The following is a 20,542-nucleotide window of genomic DNA, read 5'->3' as shown; positions in this document are numbered from 1 at the left end:
TGTTGAAGGGTGTTATTTTGTGCCAGAGGCAGGACTGATTGTGTCTCCCTGTTGAACATCACAACGTTCTTGTCAGGCCCTTCCTCCAGCCTGTCCACGATGGCGGCCCTGCCCTCGAGTATATGGACTCGCCCCCACAGTGAAGTGTCATCTGCAAAAGTGAGGAGAACACACTCCTCACCTCCTCCAGTTTATTGATAATGATGATGAGGAAGAGCTGAAAAATGGCTTAAGAAGTTATTATCTCTCAGATAACAATTACTTTCTTTTATCTGATACCTTCATCTCACTTTGGAAGACTTTCTCAACAGAATGGATAAATGAGAAATCAGCATAAAACCGTGTGGTTTTATTAGTACAAAACAATACTAATAGCTAGAAGCAAGGTATTCTTCAGAGGAAAACTCTAAAAACATTAGGCTTTAAAAGAAAATTTAAGCTAATATTTATCTCTTATAAGTATTAGCTTTTCAAAATTCTGTCTCCTATGCCAAAATAATTTTGCATGTTTGGGCCACATCCATTAGCTTCTTCACCCACGTGGTCAGAGAGATCAGAGTTTTGTGAGATTATTTATGTTTATAGGAAAAGTGATGTTACTCACATACCCAGAGATTTAATTTGATTCTGTTTTATTGCTAAAAACAGAAGGAAGAAACAGGAGTCATCTTTCTTTTCAAAAATTTAGGCTTGCTTTCTACCCAATTCCATGCTGGAAAAAGCACATTCTTGGTTGATGGTTTCACAGGGCAGAGATGGGGTTGTGATTGCACAATTGTTGATATGTTCCTTACAGGATCCCCTACCAGCATCTGTTTCTTTCAGATTGTATATGGATGCAGGATCATGTTTGTGTTAAAGTAATCAAAGCATAAGGTGGGGGAGAGGGAGAAGAGAGAGGACCATCGGTGACGCTGGTCGGATGGACGTTTTTCTGTGCAAGAAAAGGGCAAAGTTTTAAGTTTCACTGGATGTTTCCATTCACTGCTGCTGCTTTCAGTGCAGGGAGATTAGTGATAGTTTATGTTCCCCACCATCCCACCCAGCACCTGAGCTATCATCTACCACTTGATCCCTGAGCAGAAGCAGCACTTTAATCCCAGCTTGCTCCTAGGTACCTTGCATTGTACAGACCCTCAGCTCATCTCTGTAGTTACTAACCTCTCACTCTTCCTTTTTTTCACTCAGTTGGGTTGATGGGGTTTTTTTTCCCTTGCCGCTCCCTGACAATTGCATTTGCTCATTCACTTGCTGTGAATGCGTACTGATCCACTACTTAATAGGATTCCCTGAAACTAGCTTCAAAGCAGGAGGCAATTAGCTTGAGAAAAACTGGGCTAGCAGGAGCCCAATCAGGCAAACGGTATCTGCCTTACATAGACTTTACCTTCGCTTCCAGTAGGGTCAGGGAAGCTCTGCTTGCTATATTTAAGAGCTAACTTAGGCTTGAATTAAGTGTGCTGTTGTACTTGATTGTCGCATGGAAAAGACGAGGGGTAATGGGTACAAGGTACTCCAGGGGAGATTCCAATTCAGCTGGACACAGGAGGAAAATTTTTCACAATAAGAACAATCAGCCCTTGGAGTAATCCCTCAAGGAAGGGGTGGATTCCCCAACCTTGGACACTGTTAAGGTTCAGCTGGACAGGGTGCTGGGCCATCTTGTCTAGATAGTGCTTTTGCCAAGAAAGGTTGGACCAGATGATTCTTGAGGTCCCTTCCAACCTGGTATTCTATGATATCATTTGAGATACATCTAGGTTAGCATTTGGTTCTGATCAGAATTGCTTTTTTAAAGTGATTTTGGCTGTCTCGTGGGATAGCCTTTTAGAAAAGCAATTGGATTTTTTCCAATGAAACCGTAACAGGAAATGTGGTCCAGGAGCATTCCTCATTAGCATTGCACTGCAGCTGCCAACAGGCACTGTAGTCAGCAGACTTGGTGTGATGCAAACTAACCCACTTAAAACATGGACAGCATGGATGTCGTATCATCCAGACCCTCCGTTGCTGTGAACCGCTCCCGGTGCCCACATTCATCGCTCAGGTCGGAGCACCCACAGAGCCGGAGTTACGCTGCTGTGCCGGTTGGTGGAGTACAGGCGTTACCCAGTTAGACGTAAAGGAAGAAGACAGTGTGAAGAGGCAGTACCGGATCTGGAGGTTGCACTGGCTGACTGGCACAGAGCAAACACACGAGAAAAAATACAGTACTCAGAGGTGGAGATCGAACTAGTACTGAACTAACTCAGAGGGTTCGGTGGCTGCATCCCTTCCGATGCAGCGCTGGGCTTGGAGCCAGGTTTACCCCGCCGTTGTCTCTGGCCTCGCAATGCTTTATCTAGCGCTCAACCATGGATTTGCTAGGAGCGGCCTTGGACGGTACCCTAGCAATACGCTTCCCAGTTTATTCCTTCTCATGATACTCTCATCTGGTTGTTCCTACACAATTGCGTCATCCTCATGCCACTTCATTAGCCTTAAAAACATTTTTTTTTTACCAAAATTGGCATAAACTGGGATTGAAAAATGACGGTCCAATATAGCATACCGTGCCACTTGCACTGTGTACACACTGTACCGCCTGAAGCCCACTGCTCAGTCTCATATTTGTCTGTGAAGCACAAACTCCTGCATTTCTCTGCAACGAGCAGATCTGGTTTAGGACACTTAGCCCATAACTATTAATAATCTAAGCAGGCTAATTTCAGAGGGATTAACAGGCTGTGCCATCTGAAGATAGCCAGTCTCTTTCTATTCAGAGTCCAGAACTTGTACAACTAACTCAGGAGTCCATGGGATTATAAATAGGTAGTTAATCCAAATAGATTTACATCCTTAAAACAAATGATTGGTCTTCAAACCTGAAAAACCTTTCAGTTTTCACAGCCTTTTAAATCATGGTGAGTTTTTTAAAAAGCCGTCGGCATTCTAGATTTACAGCTGGCACATCACAGGTGTTTACTGGTGAATGTTCGCTCAGGATTCACTCCGGAAAGTCCACTTTCTGAATGAAAAGTAGAATATTACACAAAATCAAACATTACCACTGGCAAGGTAAAGATCACCTCTTTGTCTCATTCACTGAGTGAATCAAATTTTTCTTACCCTAAAACAATAGAGGAAAGGAATGAATTCCCTTTAAACAAAGAAAATTAAATGAGACAGACTTATTCCTCTGGAGTTCTTATTCTGTTACAAGCTTATGCTGTTGTGAATGAAGTTATTCTTTGGAGCACTTGTACAGTCATTTTGGGGATTCTAAGCTTTTCACGCTAGCTACTTCTCAGTGCCTTTGCTTTCCAAGATGAATCTAGGAGAACTTCCAAATAATTCTTGCTTAAGCTTACACTTCATTGCTTTGATTATGCTATTTAGGAAAAAAACACCCCAGGCTTTTAATATCTCTTTGGCACCATTTCTTACTGATTTCCCCATCACTCAAATAGCTTCTTTGATTGGACTCGTTTCTTTAATTTCCTTCTCTATTGCTATATTATTTCTTCCTCTTATTCTTTTCCTGTAATATTAGTATGTCTTTGTATCCCATACTTTCTATTCAAAGAAACAGCATTCCTTATTTCTTTTTTTCACTTCAGGTGCTGTTTGCATTTCTGACTTTTCCCACTAGAAAAGTCCCGCCCCATGTCTGTTTTCCTTCTGACTCCTCAGCTTTGGCTCCTGTCACAGCATTTTGTGGCTCAAACATCTGACTCTTGTAACTAAACTGATCACTCCAATAAATTTATTTTTTAGCGTTTGCCTTAGGGTTTTTTTCCCCCTTAATTCATTGCTACTTAAGTTGGCTTCTTGGAGGCAGAAAATTCGCATGCAGTACCTGTTCCACCCACTCAGCTCTGACGTCAGCCCTTCTGTATGGAAGTTTTGGCATGTCAGAGCCTTGTATGCCACATACACTTTGATTTTTTTATTTTCTGCGCATCTCCCACTCTTTGTCTTCTTTACCTCTAACTCAACATTTTTTTTGGCAAGCCACATGCTCTACTAAGGTCAACCCAACAGCAGGAAGTGGAGCTTTGGTATCATGCATTGACTGTGCCACAACCACTGAAGAAGCCAGATTTAGTACTTAAAATTCCATTAAAATTGGCATCTTTTATGGAAAAAAAGAAAAAGCTCAAGAAATAGTCTGTCCTGGAGATTCTGAGCAATTCTCCTCAATTCATAAATCTTATGATAAAAACAACTACAACATCATATTTATTTCCTAATTTGCATCATGTCTAGTATGATGTTTTGAAGAATGATATACAGACATTTCTTTATGAAAAAAAAATACATATTGCAGTCATCTTGCAATAATTTCAAGGGAGCTGAACAATACAATTCTGCAATGTATTTAGGTTTTCATTTTTGTATATTAGAATACATACAGATGTCTTTATTTGTAGTCATTGTTTTGTGATCAAAAAGTAGAAAAGATAGTCATACATGCACATATAAGCATTAATGGGAATTGCAGGTCCAAATAAAGGAATGCCTTCTGAAAGAAACTGGGAAATGCATACTATATTTGGTATACTGTAATTCTAAATTGAGTTGGCAGTGACTAAAGGAAGGTGGTTTTATCTCCTTCTCAAAAAGCTCCCATTTAAAAAAGACCTTATGGCACCACTGAGAATCTTGGTCTTAATGAAATATTCCATGTGTTATGTTTATTTATTTATTTATTTGCTCTTGATGTACACTGAGTCTGTCTATTTCTTTGTTTACTGAGAACTGAGCAGTCCAGGACAAAATTAATTAGTAGCAAACTTCCTTCCTAGGAGTGTTCTCTCTAGAGACGAGAAACCTCTAATTTTCTACATGTTTGGGATGAGCTTGAATAGCAATTTTGGTATGTGTTGCTGGAATACTTTTTATACTTTTTATAGCAGAATTTTGTTTACTTTGAAGCTTCCTTTTTTCTCCTCGATTTTCCTTCACTATCTTTTCTCTAAAGTTCTCATTTGTATCTTGATTTCACTCATGCGTTACCTTCATTCAAGTTATCATGTTCCAGCTCTACATATTTCAGTTTTCCACATTATTCTGCACATAAAATTTGCAATGATCTCTAGGATCTTACAGTGTATAAAGATAAACATAATACATAACTGTTCAGACATTAATTCTTAGTTTAGATTTGCTTGCTCTTTAATTCTTAACTTTAAGATTTGTACAACTTGCACACAGCGCTGGTAAAATACCTGTGCTGTAAAGTTATTTTCAGAGAGATAAGAAGGAGGACCTGTCATAGCAAATACAAGTTTTACATGTATAACACTATATTTTCTTTTTCTAAAATCGCTGTTTATCCTCCAACTGCACAACTGTGATATCCAAATGTGTTGTGATGGAAGTACAGCAGTCCTAACTGTGGTTTTTATTAGCTAGATTTCCAGGGAAAAAAGCTTTGCAAACAAATTTCAACAAGTCAATTTGTGTCTTAATTGTTTTTATACATTCCTGAAAAGACCAAAAGTCAAAAGTCAGACGGTGCTATTATATTTCTTTTGTATCTTTTTTTTTTGACTGAGAACATTTATTTGCAGCAGCAGTGCAGTGGGAGGTTATTATGTGAGATTTTCTTTACTTCAAAAAGTTTGCGGTAAGGATGAAACGCAACAAGATGGATACAATGTACAGACAGTGTGGGAAGGGAAAAGGTAAAGGATAACTGTGCTGTCACATTTCCAAAAGCGTGAATCTTCAGTATTTGACAGTTTTGAAATATGTAAACAAGAAAGGCTTAATTTCAGTCACCACTTCTTGCTCTCAGCCTAGTAATTTAAAAGACATTTATTTATTAAAAGTGCATTTGTATGTTACTGCTTTTCATAACAAAGAAAAAAAAGGGAGATTTATAGAAGATAGGGATCAGGTTTTTTATTTAAATAGAAGACCTGTCAAAATTCAGCATACAGTGTCAGCAACTCTCTTCTGAGTGTTAGGTTGTATCATTGCTCTTCATGTCAAATTCTCATAACATGCCTGTCATCGCGTCTTTCAATTAACCTTAAAACCAAGTCTGAGAAATATACAAGGAATGAAGTTTAAAGAGAATCCTTACATTTAACAATTCCGTCCAATAATAATCATTCTCTCTCTCTTGGTGTTGGTGAAATCATCTGGGCATGAAGAGTCCTCTAGTGATTCCTAATACCTGGATTTCTTTCCATTTACCAAACCCTTTGGCAGTAGCTTATTGTCCCAGTCAAGCTTCTAATAATTTGCTGATACTAAATTCCCTAGAAAGTATGTATTTTTTTCAGTGATTTACAGCTGTACTGAGTTATAGTATAGTTGAGGACCTTCTTTTTCTTCCATCTTGCGTAAGTTTCACAGGGAATCCTGGCAATAACTGTGGAAGTTAGAGGACGGCACTTTAAATCACAGTGAAATATTTCATATACAATGTTCACTGTGACGTGTAGGTCACTGGCACAGGCTCCCCAGGGAAGAAGTCATGGCACCAAGCCTGTCAGACTTCACGGAGCGTCTGGGCAATGCTTTTAATCATGTGGTTTAGTTTTAGGGAGTCCTGCAAGGAACAGGGAGTTGGACTCAGAGATCCTTATGGGTCCCTTCCAATTCAAGATATTCCGTGATTCTGTGATTTCTGTTGGCTTATGCCGCATGTCTAAAACCTGTATCTACATCCTTCTTTACTTCTTTCCTCTGTCCTATAATTTCTCTGTTCAGCATGTATGCTTTTTGGGGCAGGGACCGTTCAGTATTGTGTTTATAGGAGAACAACCTATTATTGGCATTCTGTCGATATAGTGGATTTACGTGTGAATAAACTTTCTACGCCTCTACAATAAACCATTTCTGACACTTTTCATTTGATTTTCTTTTTCTGGGAGTAAAGCATGAATAGCCGAGGTTTATTGCCACTGTTTCCTTCCTTATTTAGTCTGTAGTACTGTCCTCATATTCGTGCTCTGGTTGAGCATTTTTCTTTTCTGATAAAGCACAGAACTAGTACTACATTCTCTTACTTTTTCATTGTCTCTTTCCTGTGCTTCCAGATAACTGAGAAACTTTCACACTGAAAATCCCTTTCCCCACATCCAGAACTGCCCTTTTTCTTTTTCCGCACCTCATAGGCAGCCCCTTGTTCCGTATTCCACTCTGTACCTCTTTTTATTTTAATGGTCAATGTTATAGCAGGGATGGAAAGATTTAAGGGTGTTAAGTATTTCTGAGGTCCCACCCATAGGTGCTGAGAGGTGAACTTGGACAGTTCATCTCGACAGGTCAAATAACATAGGCAGTTTCTGGAAGTGATGTGGTGTTAAGTTATTAAATTATTATTAAGTATAGTTTTATGTTAATGATGATACTAGTAGCAGAATATCACAAAGGACTTTTCTACTGACAAGACCAAGTGCCACCACGTCCCATTATGATTCTGTGATATTATCAATACTGCTACATCAGTCTTTGAATATGCATGTGCTAAGAAAACCATATTTTCTACCTTACTGCAATACTGCTTCTGTAATCTTTAGTGCTCCTTCTCTACAGCATTTTTCCCAACATTGTGATAACTGCAAGACTGTGTCATTTTCTTGTTTCTATTTCTGCATCCCAATTCACCTGTCTGGTTTCTCCTTTAAGGTAAATAATTACAGTTTAGAAGAAGTTACCCACGAAGAGGCAGTAGCGATACTGAAGAACACATCAGATGTAGTCTATCTGAAAGTTGGAAAACCCACCACCATTTACATGACCGATCCTTATGGCCCACCAGATATTACTCACTGTAAGTGATTTTTTGCAACTCATTTTGTTGGAGATATCAGTTTGTCAGATGATTGTGCTTTTTTTCATAGCTTGTCCAAAGTACCCCATTAAAATTTTGAAACAGCTTGGAAGGCTACAGAAATGAAATGTTTAGTGCCACTTAAGCATGCTACACTCAGGAAGTATTACAAATAATGTAACTCTGCTAAAGTATTTTGTAGCCAAAGTAACAATGTAGCTGACATACTGTCGTGCTGATTCCAATTAGCCACTGTCCAGGTGATTAGACTGAACTGTAACTCTTGTTACAATTACAGTGATAACTATATGTAAATATATATTGAAATATGATTACATTTGTAGACTGGAGTCCTCTGAACAAGCAGCAAAACGTCTTTTACAAACTTAGTGAAAAGCCTGAAAATAATATATATGATATTTGAATAAACTATCTACTTGGAATGTAAAAATCACTGCTCTACTTACACGAATTTAACTATTTTCTGTATATGTCCATTTCCTAAATTATTGTTCCACTTTGCTTTATTCTCCATCTGTCCATTAATTTTACATAAGTTCATCTGCTATTTTCTTTTAGGACCAAGGCCTTCTTTGTTCTTGGGTTCAACGTACACTCTGTTGTAGGAAAATTTGATGAGACAGTATAGTAAAGACAGTATAGTAAAGCTCAGTGCAGGATCACCAAACTGATTTCAAAAAGGCTGTCACATCCACACACTCAAAACCACCTAGGTTCACGTCCAGCATTCACGTAGAAAGACGTGCACCCGGGTGCATCACCAGGACTCCCTGAGATGATCAAGTACAAGGGTGGGTGGCTGTGGAGTCTTTATCATACACATATACCTCCTTCTTAGGTTGAAAAAATCCTTGCTGATGTGCTTTTTGCACCCTTAAGGAGATGACAGCAATTAGGATCTTCTGTCTCTCCCATCTGTCCCAACTATGCATGTCTTCAGGATTTACTCACTTCTCTTTCGTCTCCTTATATGATTGTCCTTGGCTCACATCTAGTCTTTATCTCCTGCCATCATCTTTTAATGGCTTCAGTCTTTGTTTTAGTTTGGGTGAAGGCTGTCCTGACAAGTTACATGTGGTTATGTTGAGTATTGATGACCTACTGATGAATCTAGGGGCTGTCAATACATGCCAGTTTCCTACCCCTCCTGCCAGTCCTCCTGGTGTCCGTACCCAGGCACTCCCATTCCCTTTTCATTCGCAGCAATCTTAACATTTCAGTTGCAGCTCTCTCTGTCAGCGGTGCCTGTTGGTCTAAACAGTTCATTACTGAAACTCCCTTTCTTCGTTTGGTTGTTCGTTAAAGACTGTCTGCCTTGGGTTCAACTACCAACAAGGACCAGCTGCACCATCTAACAACTGGACGGTAGTTTAAGATTTGACAAGAGCTTCATCAACAGATCCATACCCATCTTGATCTCCCGCCAATAATCCTAGGGGCACGTAAGGCAGATTTTGCCAGTAAATGCTTGAGATGTAAATTTTTCTGCACTTTTGCACAGTTTTGCTACTGTGGACTGACAAAGTTGAGGGAAAAGCTAAATATCCATAATCACAGTATCACAGTATCACAGTATCCATAATCCTCCTTATTCAGACTGCTCCACAGAAACAGAAGGGAAGGGTTTGTAACATGCCCGTCAGGAGGTATACTCGCCTGTGCTGAGGATACCTATTTACTCAGCAAATGTTACAACAGATGGCGATCACGTTGTTCAGTAGCAGTCTGGTCTGAATCTTAGCAAAGCCCAAGAAGTAAAAATGCTAACTGTCCCTGTCCAATCTCCTGCTTTATAATTCTTTCCAAAATAATAATTTGGGAATTCTAAAACAGTGTGTTTTATTATGCCGGATTATAGATCAGCAGCGTATGAGAAGACAGAAGTAATTCCGTAGGGAGAATAAAGGTTGAAAAGATTTGCAGTAGCCCATCCCAGGCTGTCGCTGCATACAGATTCATTTATCCTCAGGGAACCTCTCATTATGCCTACACGTTCGGAGTATTTCAGAATGGGTAATGGCCTTTCCCCGTAGAGATATTTTCCTTTGAAACACTCTGTACCCCAGCATCTGAAAGAAAGACTGAAACTAATACTGGGAAGTTTAGCTGTCGTCTTCTCATGAGAAAATTAATCATAAGTCATTGCAGAAGTTTCATTGTTTTTCCTATTTATCGTTGCCTTTTCTAATTACATTAACTAGAGATTTGAATGCAACTATTATTATGTCTCTCCGGTTATAAATATCCCCAGTAAGTTCAGAATAGCAAAAAGCAAGCAAACAACAAAACCCACAGACCCAATATAGAATCAGACAGCATAGTCCTGTAATTTTCATTATTAATCATTAATATGTAAGAGATTTGTATCCACTTCATATTTTAAATATACAGATTTACTGTGATCTAAATACCATCTATGTTGGTACTGGAATTTCAATTACATTGGGAATTTTGGCACCTTTAGTAGATCACAGCTTTAAATCTTCACCATACATAATTCTTGCCACACATAAAATTCCCGCTCTTATCCTGCATTGAGCTCTCACTTTATTACTGCTATTACTGTATATTGGAACAAAAAAGAGTGTGTTTTTAATCTCATTCTCTCCCATTTACATGTCCTTCTTCAAGTCAATTCTAATTGAAGAAAATGTTTCCTATTTCCCAAACTATCCTTTCTTATTCAGATCCCCTCTAAAGAGTCCATCCCTGCAAATAAGCCATTATTATTATTATTTTTTTATTATTTCAGGGAAACTCCAGCTGTTCACTCTTTCTTGTTGTGTTTTAAGCTCTTTTAGGCAAGGACTGTCTGTTTTGGTGTTATTTACAGCAATGAGCACGTTCTTGGTACTTAACTAAAAAATGGTGCTCTTGTGACATCTAATCAAAGGTGAAAGTGGCTAACTAGAAATGCTTATTCTTACCATCAGCTTATTCTCCACCGATGGAAAATCATATACTCTCTTCTGGAAACAATGGCACTTTAGAGTACAAGGCATCCCTGGCCCCTATCTCACCGGGAAGATACTCACCCATTCCAAAGCACATGCTTGTGGAGGACGACTACACCAGGTCAGATGCTTCTCTATAGTTGTTACCTTTCATGACGATTGCAGAGGGTGTAGATAAAGCATTCAGTGCACCTCCAACAGAATACAGCATATAGTTCTTTTCCCCCATGTTCGAGGGAAGATGAATTGAAACTGTTACAGATGTGAAGACAACCACGAGAAAGACCCCGTGAAAGAACGCTGCCCTGAGGTCCGTGTTGTCTGGGTGCAATCCTGCCCTCTTTCCTGAACAACGTGGCTGCATTAGAGCAATGCTGGCACTAAGCACAATTTTCTGCTTCTTAAGAGTTGTATTAGCCAGGATAGCTCCTTACTAGCACAGGCAAGAGATCCCAGGGTCAGTGATTCCCCTGGCTCACTGCGTGTGTGGGTGGAGTGACTGGATGTGCATTTGCACCTGTCCATGACCGTATGCTCTGGAAGGTCCAGCTTGTTTAGTTCAGGCTGAAATAGCCTGTAATTTCTCTCTGTACACCCGTTGAAAGATAAATGCCACAGAAAGTAAACGCTATGGGAAAAGAAAAAAAATGTATAAACTGGCTGCGAATAAATATAGGAGGGAAACTGGAAAAAAGTTTCTTAACCATTAGAGCAATCGTACTACGAAACAGCTTTCTGTGCAGGCGTGGAGGTTAAAAGGAAACTGTTTATGCAGTGGCACTTAATACCTTTATAAAAGGACTTCTTTGGTGTGATTAGCAGCAAAATGACCCTGGAAATTGCTTCTAATCCTTTTTATTTTAATAATCCCAAAAGGATTGAGACTACTATATGGAAGTACAGCAGCAGAATTTTATCTATGTAGTTGATTTTCAGGTAGAAAAGGCACATAGGAAAATGCTGGGAGGGTTCTTTTATGTCTTGTGTTAGGTCACCACTGAATGTCACCGATGAGACAGTGTGTATTTATTTTTTGTTTGAAGAGCACTACCATCCACTTAGAGGACAACAGTTGTTAAGTTTGTAAAATGAGCCCTCATTATAATGTCTAGTGCTACAGAAAATGAGTAATTAATTTTTTTTCTGTGCTTCAGTATTTATAAATTCCTTGTGTTTAAAGCTCGGAGGGGGCTGTTCCAATCATCGAACCTGACCTGCTGTGTATCTCAAGCCAGAGAATCTCATCCACTTATGTATTCATGGGCTTCATAACTTGCTAATTTGCATTTCGTGTTTCCTGTTGCATATGATTACGATCTCAAGCTGCTTAACTTGTTGGATCAGACAGATTGAGAGTAACTAAATCATGATACAGTGGTTAATCAGGATATAAATGTGTGGAAACTACACCTTGCTTCCCTGTCTTGGCTAAAAGAGTTCCTCCTTTGTTTTGATTGAGGATGCAAAGCTGACATTGCTTTCCTTCAACTTACGAGACACTCAATTACGATGAATATTCTCCAAAGGGTTCCAATAAATTATTTTTTTTAATTAATAGTTAAAACATTGATTTGATTAAGTTGTGCATCAAGGCTTCACCTGGGCTAGTACTGACCTCAAAATTTCTAAAATACCTATGTATGGGAAGAATACCAATACAGTATCTGGGTTACAATGATGAAGGCTTTGTCAATAAGCTTGTAGTGCTGAATTCTCTCCTTCTGTATTGAGATGTCGCCACCATAGTTACTGAGAAAGAGTTGGCAAAGTTTAAAAAGAGCAAAAAAACGCAACCTTAAAAGTAGATAACAGCAAAGGAGAGCAAGAAGTCACAGAAAGCGAAGTGAGTAATTCTAAAAAAAGAGAAAAGCTGCGCTGAGAATTAAAACACTGTTTAAACAGTTAGAAGACCTGTAAGGCAGTGAAGAAGTATCTTTATATATTCCTGTGTTTCTTTGTGTTCCATGCAGCTGATTTTAACTTTCTAATTACTTCTACAAAAAAAAAAAAAGAAGAAAAAAGAGAAACAAGAAAAAATAGTCATAGAAGAGAAGGCAATGACAGTTGTAACCCATTAGTTCAGCAGGTATCCAGTAGAAAGCATACCTGCTCAAAGAACCATGCAGGTTATATATTGTAATTAATTAGTATAGTCTTTTTGATCTTTTTAGGAAGAAAGATGTATTCATACCCTGATATGTTTAATTTGTTTTTAAACAAGTTAATTTTGCTGGTTTAGCTTCTGAGAGCTTCTGGGTGGAAGTGTTGATCTGCCTGAGGGTAGGGAGGCCCTGCAGAGGGATTTAGACAGACTAGGTCGATGGGCCAAGGCAAACTCTAGGAGTTTCAATAAGGCCAAGTGCCGGTTCTTACACTTTGGCCACAAGAACCCCCGCCAATGCTACAGGATTGGGGAGGAGTGGCTGGAAAGCTGCTCAGCAGAGAGGGACCTGGGAGTCCCCCAGGTGGCCAAGAAGGCCAACGGCATCCTGGCCTGTATCAGGTATAGTGTGGCCAGCAGGACTGGGGCAGTGATCATCCCCCTGTACTCGGCACTGGTGAGGCAAACTGGTGTCGTCTAATGAAAGTCTGATATCAGAAATCTTCTGGGGCATTGGCACTACAGACAGGAGAGGCTGACTCCACAAGCATGACCTTCTGTGGACGGTGTGTGGCAGTGGCAGAAATGAAGGTGTCAAGTAACAGGAGCAGACTGAATGCAACAGAGCAGATTAGACTAAAATCTCATAGTTCTATACAAGTATTTACTTTGTCCTATTGAAAAGGAGAAGGCTATTATGGACTTAATTATATTAGTGATAATAGCTTATATGCGGCACTGATCCACAGGGTACAAAAGCACCAAGGTAAAATGAATGTAGTCATAAGAAAAATGCTACTTCTTGCCATTGCGTTTCCTCACTGGACATACATCATACAGCGCTATCCAAGAGACACCCAAACAAGAGCCAGGAGACCAGGTTTCTTCTCTGACTACAACGACTAAGAACCTCTGATCCTCAAAACCAAACCATTTAACCCTTCAACAATTCTGAGCCTTTTTTTTTAATAAGATGTCCATGTAGCTAATAATTGCCTGTTGATTCAAGTGGGACTATTGAAAATGCCTCAGTTAATTCTCACAGGGATTTTCACACCTATGAACTGACTGAATAAGAGGGAACACACTCTTTCTGTGCAATGCCATAGGGTTTGCTGATGAATCTGCCATTAAAATAAGAACACATTTGGAAAGTCTTTGTTGCTGACCAGTTTAGAAAGACTTAAAATCTTTTGGGAGGTTAATTATCATGGTGATAATTTTAGTGAAACCTATAGATCCCTTGATTGCAGCATTTATAATTAGGTTTCCTCACATAACTTTTTATAATTAAGATGATTGCCAACTACTGCAGTGCTAGCCATTAAAAATACCTGGTTCTTGCTATAATAGGTTTTCAGGGCTAATTTACATGGTGATCACATAAGGAAATTCATCACCCATGCAGTCATAATGTGGCAACGCTTCTGGTAGATTTTAATTCGTGCCAGCTAAAAATATTTGGAAGAGTAACATCTCCATTATAAGAGGCTTTTGCAATTTCGTAATTCTTTGTACACGTTCTCTGAGTGAGGCTGATGACGAGCTTTCTTTTAACTTACTTGCTATAATGAATCTATCAGTAAAGTTTAAATGCTTGAACAGTCAATTGGTCCACTTTCTCTTGCTTTTCTTTTTTGTTTTTCTTATTTTTGCTCCAGTTCTATTTTTTTACCTAAATACTTGTATTTTGCCCAATAAAAATAAGTATTTCTGTTGACAAAAAAATTGTATTTTTTGGCCTGATATGACCACAATCTGAATCTGAATATGAATATGAAAAAAATTCAATACAAATTTTACTTAATAAAACTATGGAGAAAAAATAATTTAATCTGAACACAAGGGATAGAAAAGTAATAAATCATCTTCAGCCACAAGTTTTAGTGAAGCTGGATGTTGTCTTTAAATTACCGAGTTTTGTACATTGAGTATATTATTAATCCAAAATGCTGTCAGTGATGCGCATAATTTACTTTTTGTTTTGATGGATTCATTTTAAATTCACTTGGGATTGAAGCTTTGCCTTTTTTGTTATACAGATTGTCACCTTTTAAAATTTAAATAAAATACAGTTTCAGGTTAGTAGAATGCGGGATCAAGAGTGGATAAAAGCTATATGCCAAGTAACTATCAATAGAAACATAATCATTCTGCAAGCACGTCCTTATCTGTTTGAGTTTCTAGGAAGATTAAAGTGCTGTGCAGGTGATACAGGAGATTCCTTGTTTGTGTTGCTGACAATTTCCTAATGCTGCTAGAGGGAGAAACAGGAGTAATTCTCTGCTTGACCTGCGGCTTACGAAAAGGGAAGAACAAGTGGCAAACATGATGATAAATAACAGCTGGGATCAGAGTGACCACGAATTGGTTCAGTTCATGATTCAAAGGAAGTCTGGAAAGACAGTCAGCAAGTTTTGACTGTAGACTTCAGAAGAGCAGACTTCAGCCTTTTCAGAGAATTGCTAAGCAAAACCTCTTGGGATGCTCCCACAGAGACATAGTGGCAGTGAAAGATGGAAGATTTCTAAATAAAACTTATTGAGAACCATCCTGTTGAGCAGGAAGGAGGGAGATTCAGTCAAAGGCCTTCTTGGCTGAGCAAAGAGCTTTCTGATGACCTAAAACGCAAGGTGTAGATAAGCATTGTTTGACTGCTTAATGACAGAATCAGAAAGCTGATTGATCTGAGCTAAGACTTACAAGAGTCATAAAGGTTAACAAAACGTGATTCTGTAGGTGTACTAGTTTCAAAAATGAAGGTAGAATTTGATGAAGGGAAAAACTGATGAATGGGGGGGGAGACAATGTAATGATTGAAATATAGAAAAACCTGAAGTACTCAACATCATCTTTGCCAGGGACCAGAAGATAAATGGAATAGTCAGCATAGATTTACCAAAAGCAAACAGTGTGCTTGTGCAGCCCGGTCGCCTTTCCTGCTGAAATGACTGGCTGCGTGGGTAAGGGGAGAGCAGTGGTTACCAACCAGCGCCGCAGCGCAGCTGCTGCCTTTAGCAGGAATGCCTCTTTGCTGGGTGAAAACATAGCTGACTCCAAAGGCATACCTGACCCATGCCACAACTCCCACAGATATGCGTCTGCGATCTGCTGTGGGGCACATGGTGATTCCTCTTCTCCACTTGTTGCCCTGGGGAGTGGCTGCAAAGGTATTTCTCATACATCTTCTGTGGGCAAAAGAAGCTGTAACACGGGAAGCAGCCTTTAAAACTCCTCCAGCAGCCTCTCATCCAAACATGAAGAAACGTTGGATAAACACGTACAAATAATCCATAGCTGGAAAGAAGATATGATTGGTAAAGTTTTGGGAACCTTCAGGATAGCCTTTTGGGTATCTCCTGGATTATCTGCTGTCACCTTACTCATTAGTCTTCTCCCAGCATGGCTGTGCTCATTTGCATGCAACGGCAGACTTTGGTAAGGCTTTTGACAAAGTCTTCTACAGCACTTTTGTTTGAAAGCTGAGGAAGAGTGGACTAAAAGAAGAGACAGAGTTGGGAACTGACCGAACCAGTAGGCTCAAAGGGTAACGATCATCACTTGACATCTGTCAGGTGGTCAGTGACGAGCACGGTAGCTCAGGATACCTTGGGCGTCAGTGAATATCTTCATCAATGACCTAGATCATGACACAGAGTGCACCCTCAGCAAATTTACAGAGGCTAATAAATTAAGGGGGAGTGGTTAACATGACAAATGGCACAGCTTTATTCCAGGCAGATCTTGATATACTTGAGGACTCAGGCAGGAGACACCTCATAAAGTTCAGTAAGAACAAGTCTGCAGCTCAGGTGGAACAGCTGCGCGCACTTGTATGGGCCGTGAAACAAACATCTCAATTGCAGCTTCGTAGAAAATGACCTGGAGGTTACAGTGGATGCCAGGCTGAACATGGACCCGGGAGGGCACTCTCTTTGCCAGTCAGGTAATCAGCATACTAGACTATACTGGGAGAAGCACAGCCAGCAGAAAAAGACAAGATATTTTCTAGAAGGCTGTGATCAATTCCCATCTTTGACTTCAAGAGGGATGCGGAAAAACATGAGACATTCCATCAGCTTCTCAGAATCCTAAATCACATGGAAGTTAGAGGGATGTTGAGGGGAATGAGGCTTGTTTGATGTTGTGAAGAAGAGATTAAGGGGTAATCTAAGAGCACCTTATAAGTATTCAGTAGCAAAGGTGATGAAACAAAACTCTTCTCAGAAGAGAAGGACCGATGGCTGCAACCATTGGCTTTGGAAGTTCTGATTTCAATTTGAGAAGAAAAAAAGACAGCAGGTGGGCGGAGTTGTGCTGGAGCACGTTGCTTAGAAGGGTTGTGAAATATCCACCCTTTGAGACTGTTAAGATTTAGCTAGATAAAATCATGGCTGATGTGGTCTGTTGGCAATAATCCTGCTTCAAGCATGCGATTGGATGAGATGACCTACAGAGATGCATTCCAACCAAATTTGCTATGATAGTTGGAAGAAAATAGTGATTTTTTGGTTTAGTGTTTTTGTGGAATATTCATTACTAATACAGCTGAGAGAGAAGTTGCAATATACTTTTTAGCAGATGTCTACCTTCCTATTTCCAGAAATATTGAATTTATAGTCTAAAAATCCTGTAGCTTTTAGATGTTTATCCCTTCTGTCTTTAACGATCAACATAGGCAAAAGTTCTGTAAAAATAAAGACCTACCATCTTGAGTTTTTACTTCCTTTTTAACTTCAGAAAATGGTAACATCAAAATTCTGTGCTTCAGCTGATAAAAAATTCACTTTAACATTTAACTTTGGCTAGATATTAAAGATTCATGGATGGAAAAGCTGTCTGAGTTATCTCTTTTGCTGTGAAAAGCATGTTTGATTTCTTTTACATGCATCTTTGCAAAATAACATTTTCTGGACGAGGAGGAGGTGCTGGGGATTGGAAGGGAGAAAAAGGAGAACCATTAAGTTGAAGTCTCAGGGGGTTTGTTCCCTGTATTAAAAGTAGCATTCCTCAACTGTTTCTTGTTTACTTACATGAACTTGCTGGTTGAGTTGAGGATGTTTCATGGGAACACCTTTGAATTTGCATTGATACACAGATTTGACTTTTCAGTATTAAACCGTTACAACTAATGTTACGGTTTGTGTGTTTTAAAACTTTCAATAGCAGTTTTCTGACAATGGTTTTATGAAGCACAATAGGAAAAAAGAACTACAGTTTTTAGTAATGAGTCCTGAAAACTCTTCCTTTGGGATCTTTAATGACTCGAATTAGATCATCCATCGACAAAATATTCTGCATGTTTTAAAAGTCTGTATTTGCTGAAAGGAGTTAGCTGCATTTCCTGTTGTTTTTTGTGGGGGAACAGAATTGAAACTCATGTTTCCCAGATGAAGAAGATAATCAGGTACTGTAAGGAGAACTTTCAAATAGTGAATTTTACAATGTTTTTGACCTGATGTTACTGTATGAGTAATAAGTAAAAGATATGTAGAAGTAAGCTGGTGCAATTATGTGAATGTGACAGGTAATTGTGAGCTCTCAACAATCACATCAACATGCCTAACCCCAAATCAGCATGTTATCCATGCCCTGAAGAAAATTAACTATATATAGTAGTATGGGGAGACTGAGAATGCCTTCTATTCATTCTTCCTATTAAATCACTTATGACTTTGGCAGATTAATTGTTCAAGTAAATATTTTCATGCTCAGTTTTTGCCTTGGGCTGGATTTGTTTATCTACGGACAGCAAAGGTTGCATGCTTGTTTTGTTTTAAAATCTAGTGTAAATTATATCTATTGCTTTTAAAGAAATTTTAATTAACCACTATTACTATCAAATTAAATTGCATTTATTTTTAGCCATAGCAGCTTGGTCATTTAAGGGATGGAGGGAGAATTATGTGGCGTAGGTCATGTTCTGTTCTGTTCTATTCTATGTTAAAAATTGTGGTGATATTTTAAATACTGTAATATTCCGTACATAGCTTCAGGGTGTTGAAATATGGGAGCTGATGAAACTTAATCCACATGGTATTTTTACTGCATTTGTGAAAATCTATCTAAATGCCAACAAATATAAGTCTGGAAAAACTGAAATTCATTTATCCTCCAAAATCTATTTAATATTTTTTTGAAGTAGAATTCTTTAATATTTTTTGAAGTAGAATTCTTTAATATTCCGTCCTCACACTGCAGTGTATCAAAGCTTCTCACAATTCTGTAATACTGACTAGATTGTTAAAAGAAGCCAGCATGATTGAAAACAGCGTTCTCTGGCCAAAGCTAGTTTTTCTCTCTACTTACTTTTTCCAGTCCTTTCTGAAATAGAAACATAATCAGGAGTGATTCTGTTCTGTGTTCTGAATGCCCAGTCCTGTCAGATTTTAGCATCGACGAGAATGGAGGAATAGGGGGAGTGTGTTTGGCAAGGAATTATGGTGAGATTGGGTGTGAAAATGAGGGAGAACTTGTCACTGGTTGTGTGAGAATGGAAATCACAAGAAAGGAAGACTGGTATATATTGGGTAGGAAAACTTGGATTTGGAAGAGGAATTTAAGATGAAGAAGATGAGAAGTGAGAAATGGGTGAAGAGGCATGAAGTAGCAGTGGAGAAAAATAGCCTGGAGAAGAGCAGCAATGAATTTCAGGGCTGCTGAACCAGCAGCTCCCTCAGACAGTGAGACGTGGGGTTGGGATAATCAATAGTTGTACAACAAGACTGGAGTAAGGAACAGAGACAGAGAGCAGATAGGAAAATTCACTGATAAGATGCTGGCAGGATCAGGATAGGGCCATCTCTCTCTAGAAAAACGGAAAGGAACCCAGGTCACTGGGGTTTGCATGATGTGTGCGTGATCCCACCAGGCAGTCCGTCATGATAGTTCATCTGCGTTGCCTGTTCATTTGGAGGATGGCAGCCTGCTGCTGCCACTGGTTCCTGCCCGTCTCTCACGAGGTAGAGTTCTCATGCTCTAGCTCATAAGTTGACCCTGCTGATGATTATATTGAATTCAATACGGTGTCCCATAGTAGAATTTCTTGCTTGGTTTAGCCTTTGATCAATCTCAGGATTTATTTAAAAAAAAAAAAAAAATAGTTAAAAGAATGCTACTCAAGTAACACATTAAATGTTCACTTAAGAAAAGAAAAAAAAATTGTTTATCTGTATAACCTTAAATTGGATCCTTGGTGAAATACAGTGGTACAGTATTTAGTTATGCTATCAACTAAAAATGTCTACTTATAGAACACCTGTCAACAGCTTTTTAGAAAACAAAAATCACAGTTGTATTTCTTAGCTCTATGTTATTATTCGTTCCCTTCAATGAAGCATGAGATTGCTAAATCTGGAGCGGGTCCAGAGGAGGGCCACAAAGATGATCAGAGGGCTGGAGCACCTCTCCTATGAGGACAGGCTGAGACAGTTGGTATTGTTCAGTCTGGAGAAGAGAAGGATCCAGGGAGACCTTACAGCAGCTTCCCAGTATCTGAAGGGCGCCTACAAGAAAGCTGGAGAGGGACTTTTTACAAGGGCATGTAGTGATAGGATGAGGGGTTGTGGCTTCAAATTGTAACAGGGGAGATTTAGGTTAGATATTAGGAAGAAATTCTTTACTGTGAGGGTGGTGAGGCACTGGCCCAGGTTGCCCAGGGAAGCCGTGGCTGCCCCATCCCTGGAGGTGTTCAAG

The 20,542-nt window shown here is 39.2% G+C and overlaps 1 protein-coding gene across 6 annotated transcripts in view; it reads left to right on the top strand.

Moving 5' to 3' along the window:
• Positions 1 to 20,542, top strand: part of DLG2 (discs large MAGUK scaffold protein 2) — a gene marked incomplete at both ends in the record, with an annotated part of 916,537 nt that overhangs the window by 608,974 nt on the left and 287,021 nt on the right. For all 6 annotated transcript variants that reach the window (XM_082494340.1, XM_082494344.1, XM_082494343.1 and 3 more), the window contains 2 exons: positions 7,627 to 7,771; positions 10,726 to 10,867. In XM_082494340.1, the coding sequence (XP_082350466.1) occupies positions 7,627 to 7,771; positions 10,726 to 10,867 (287 nt within the window). The remainder of the gene's footprint in view (positions 1 to 7,626; positions 7,772 to 10,725; positions 10,868 to 20,542) is intronic.

The sequence above is a fragment of the Vanellus vanellus genome (assembly GCF_965231255.1).
Source record: "Vanellus vanellus genome assembly, chromosome: 1".
Lineage (NCBI taxonomy): Eukaryota > Metazoa > Chordata > Aves > Charadriiformes > Charadriidae > Vanellus > Vanellus vanellus.
Note: the sequence above shows the minus strand (reverse complement) of the source record. Positions and strands in the feature narration are given on the sequence as shown.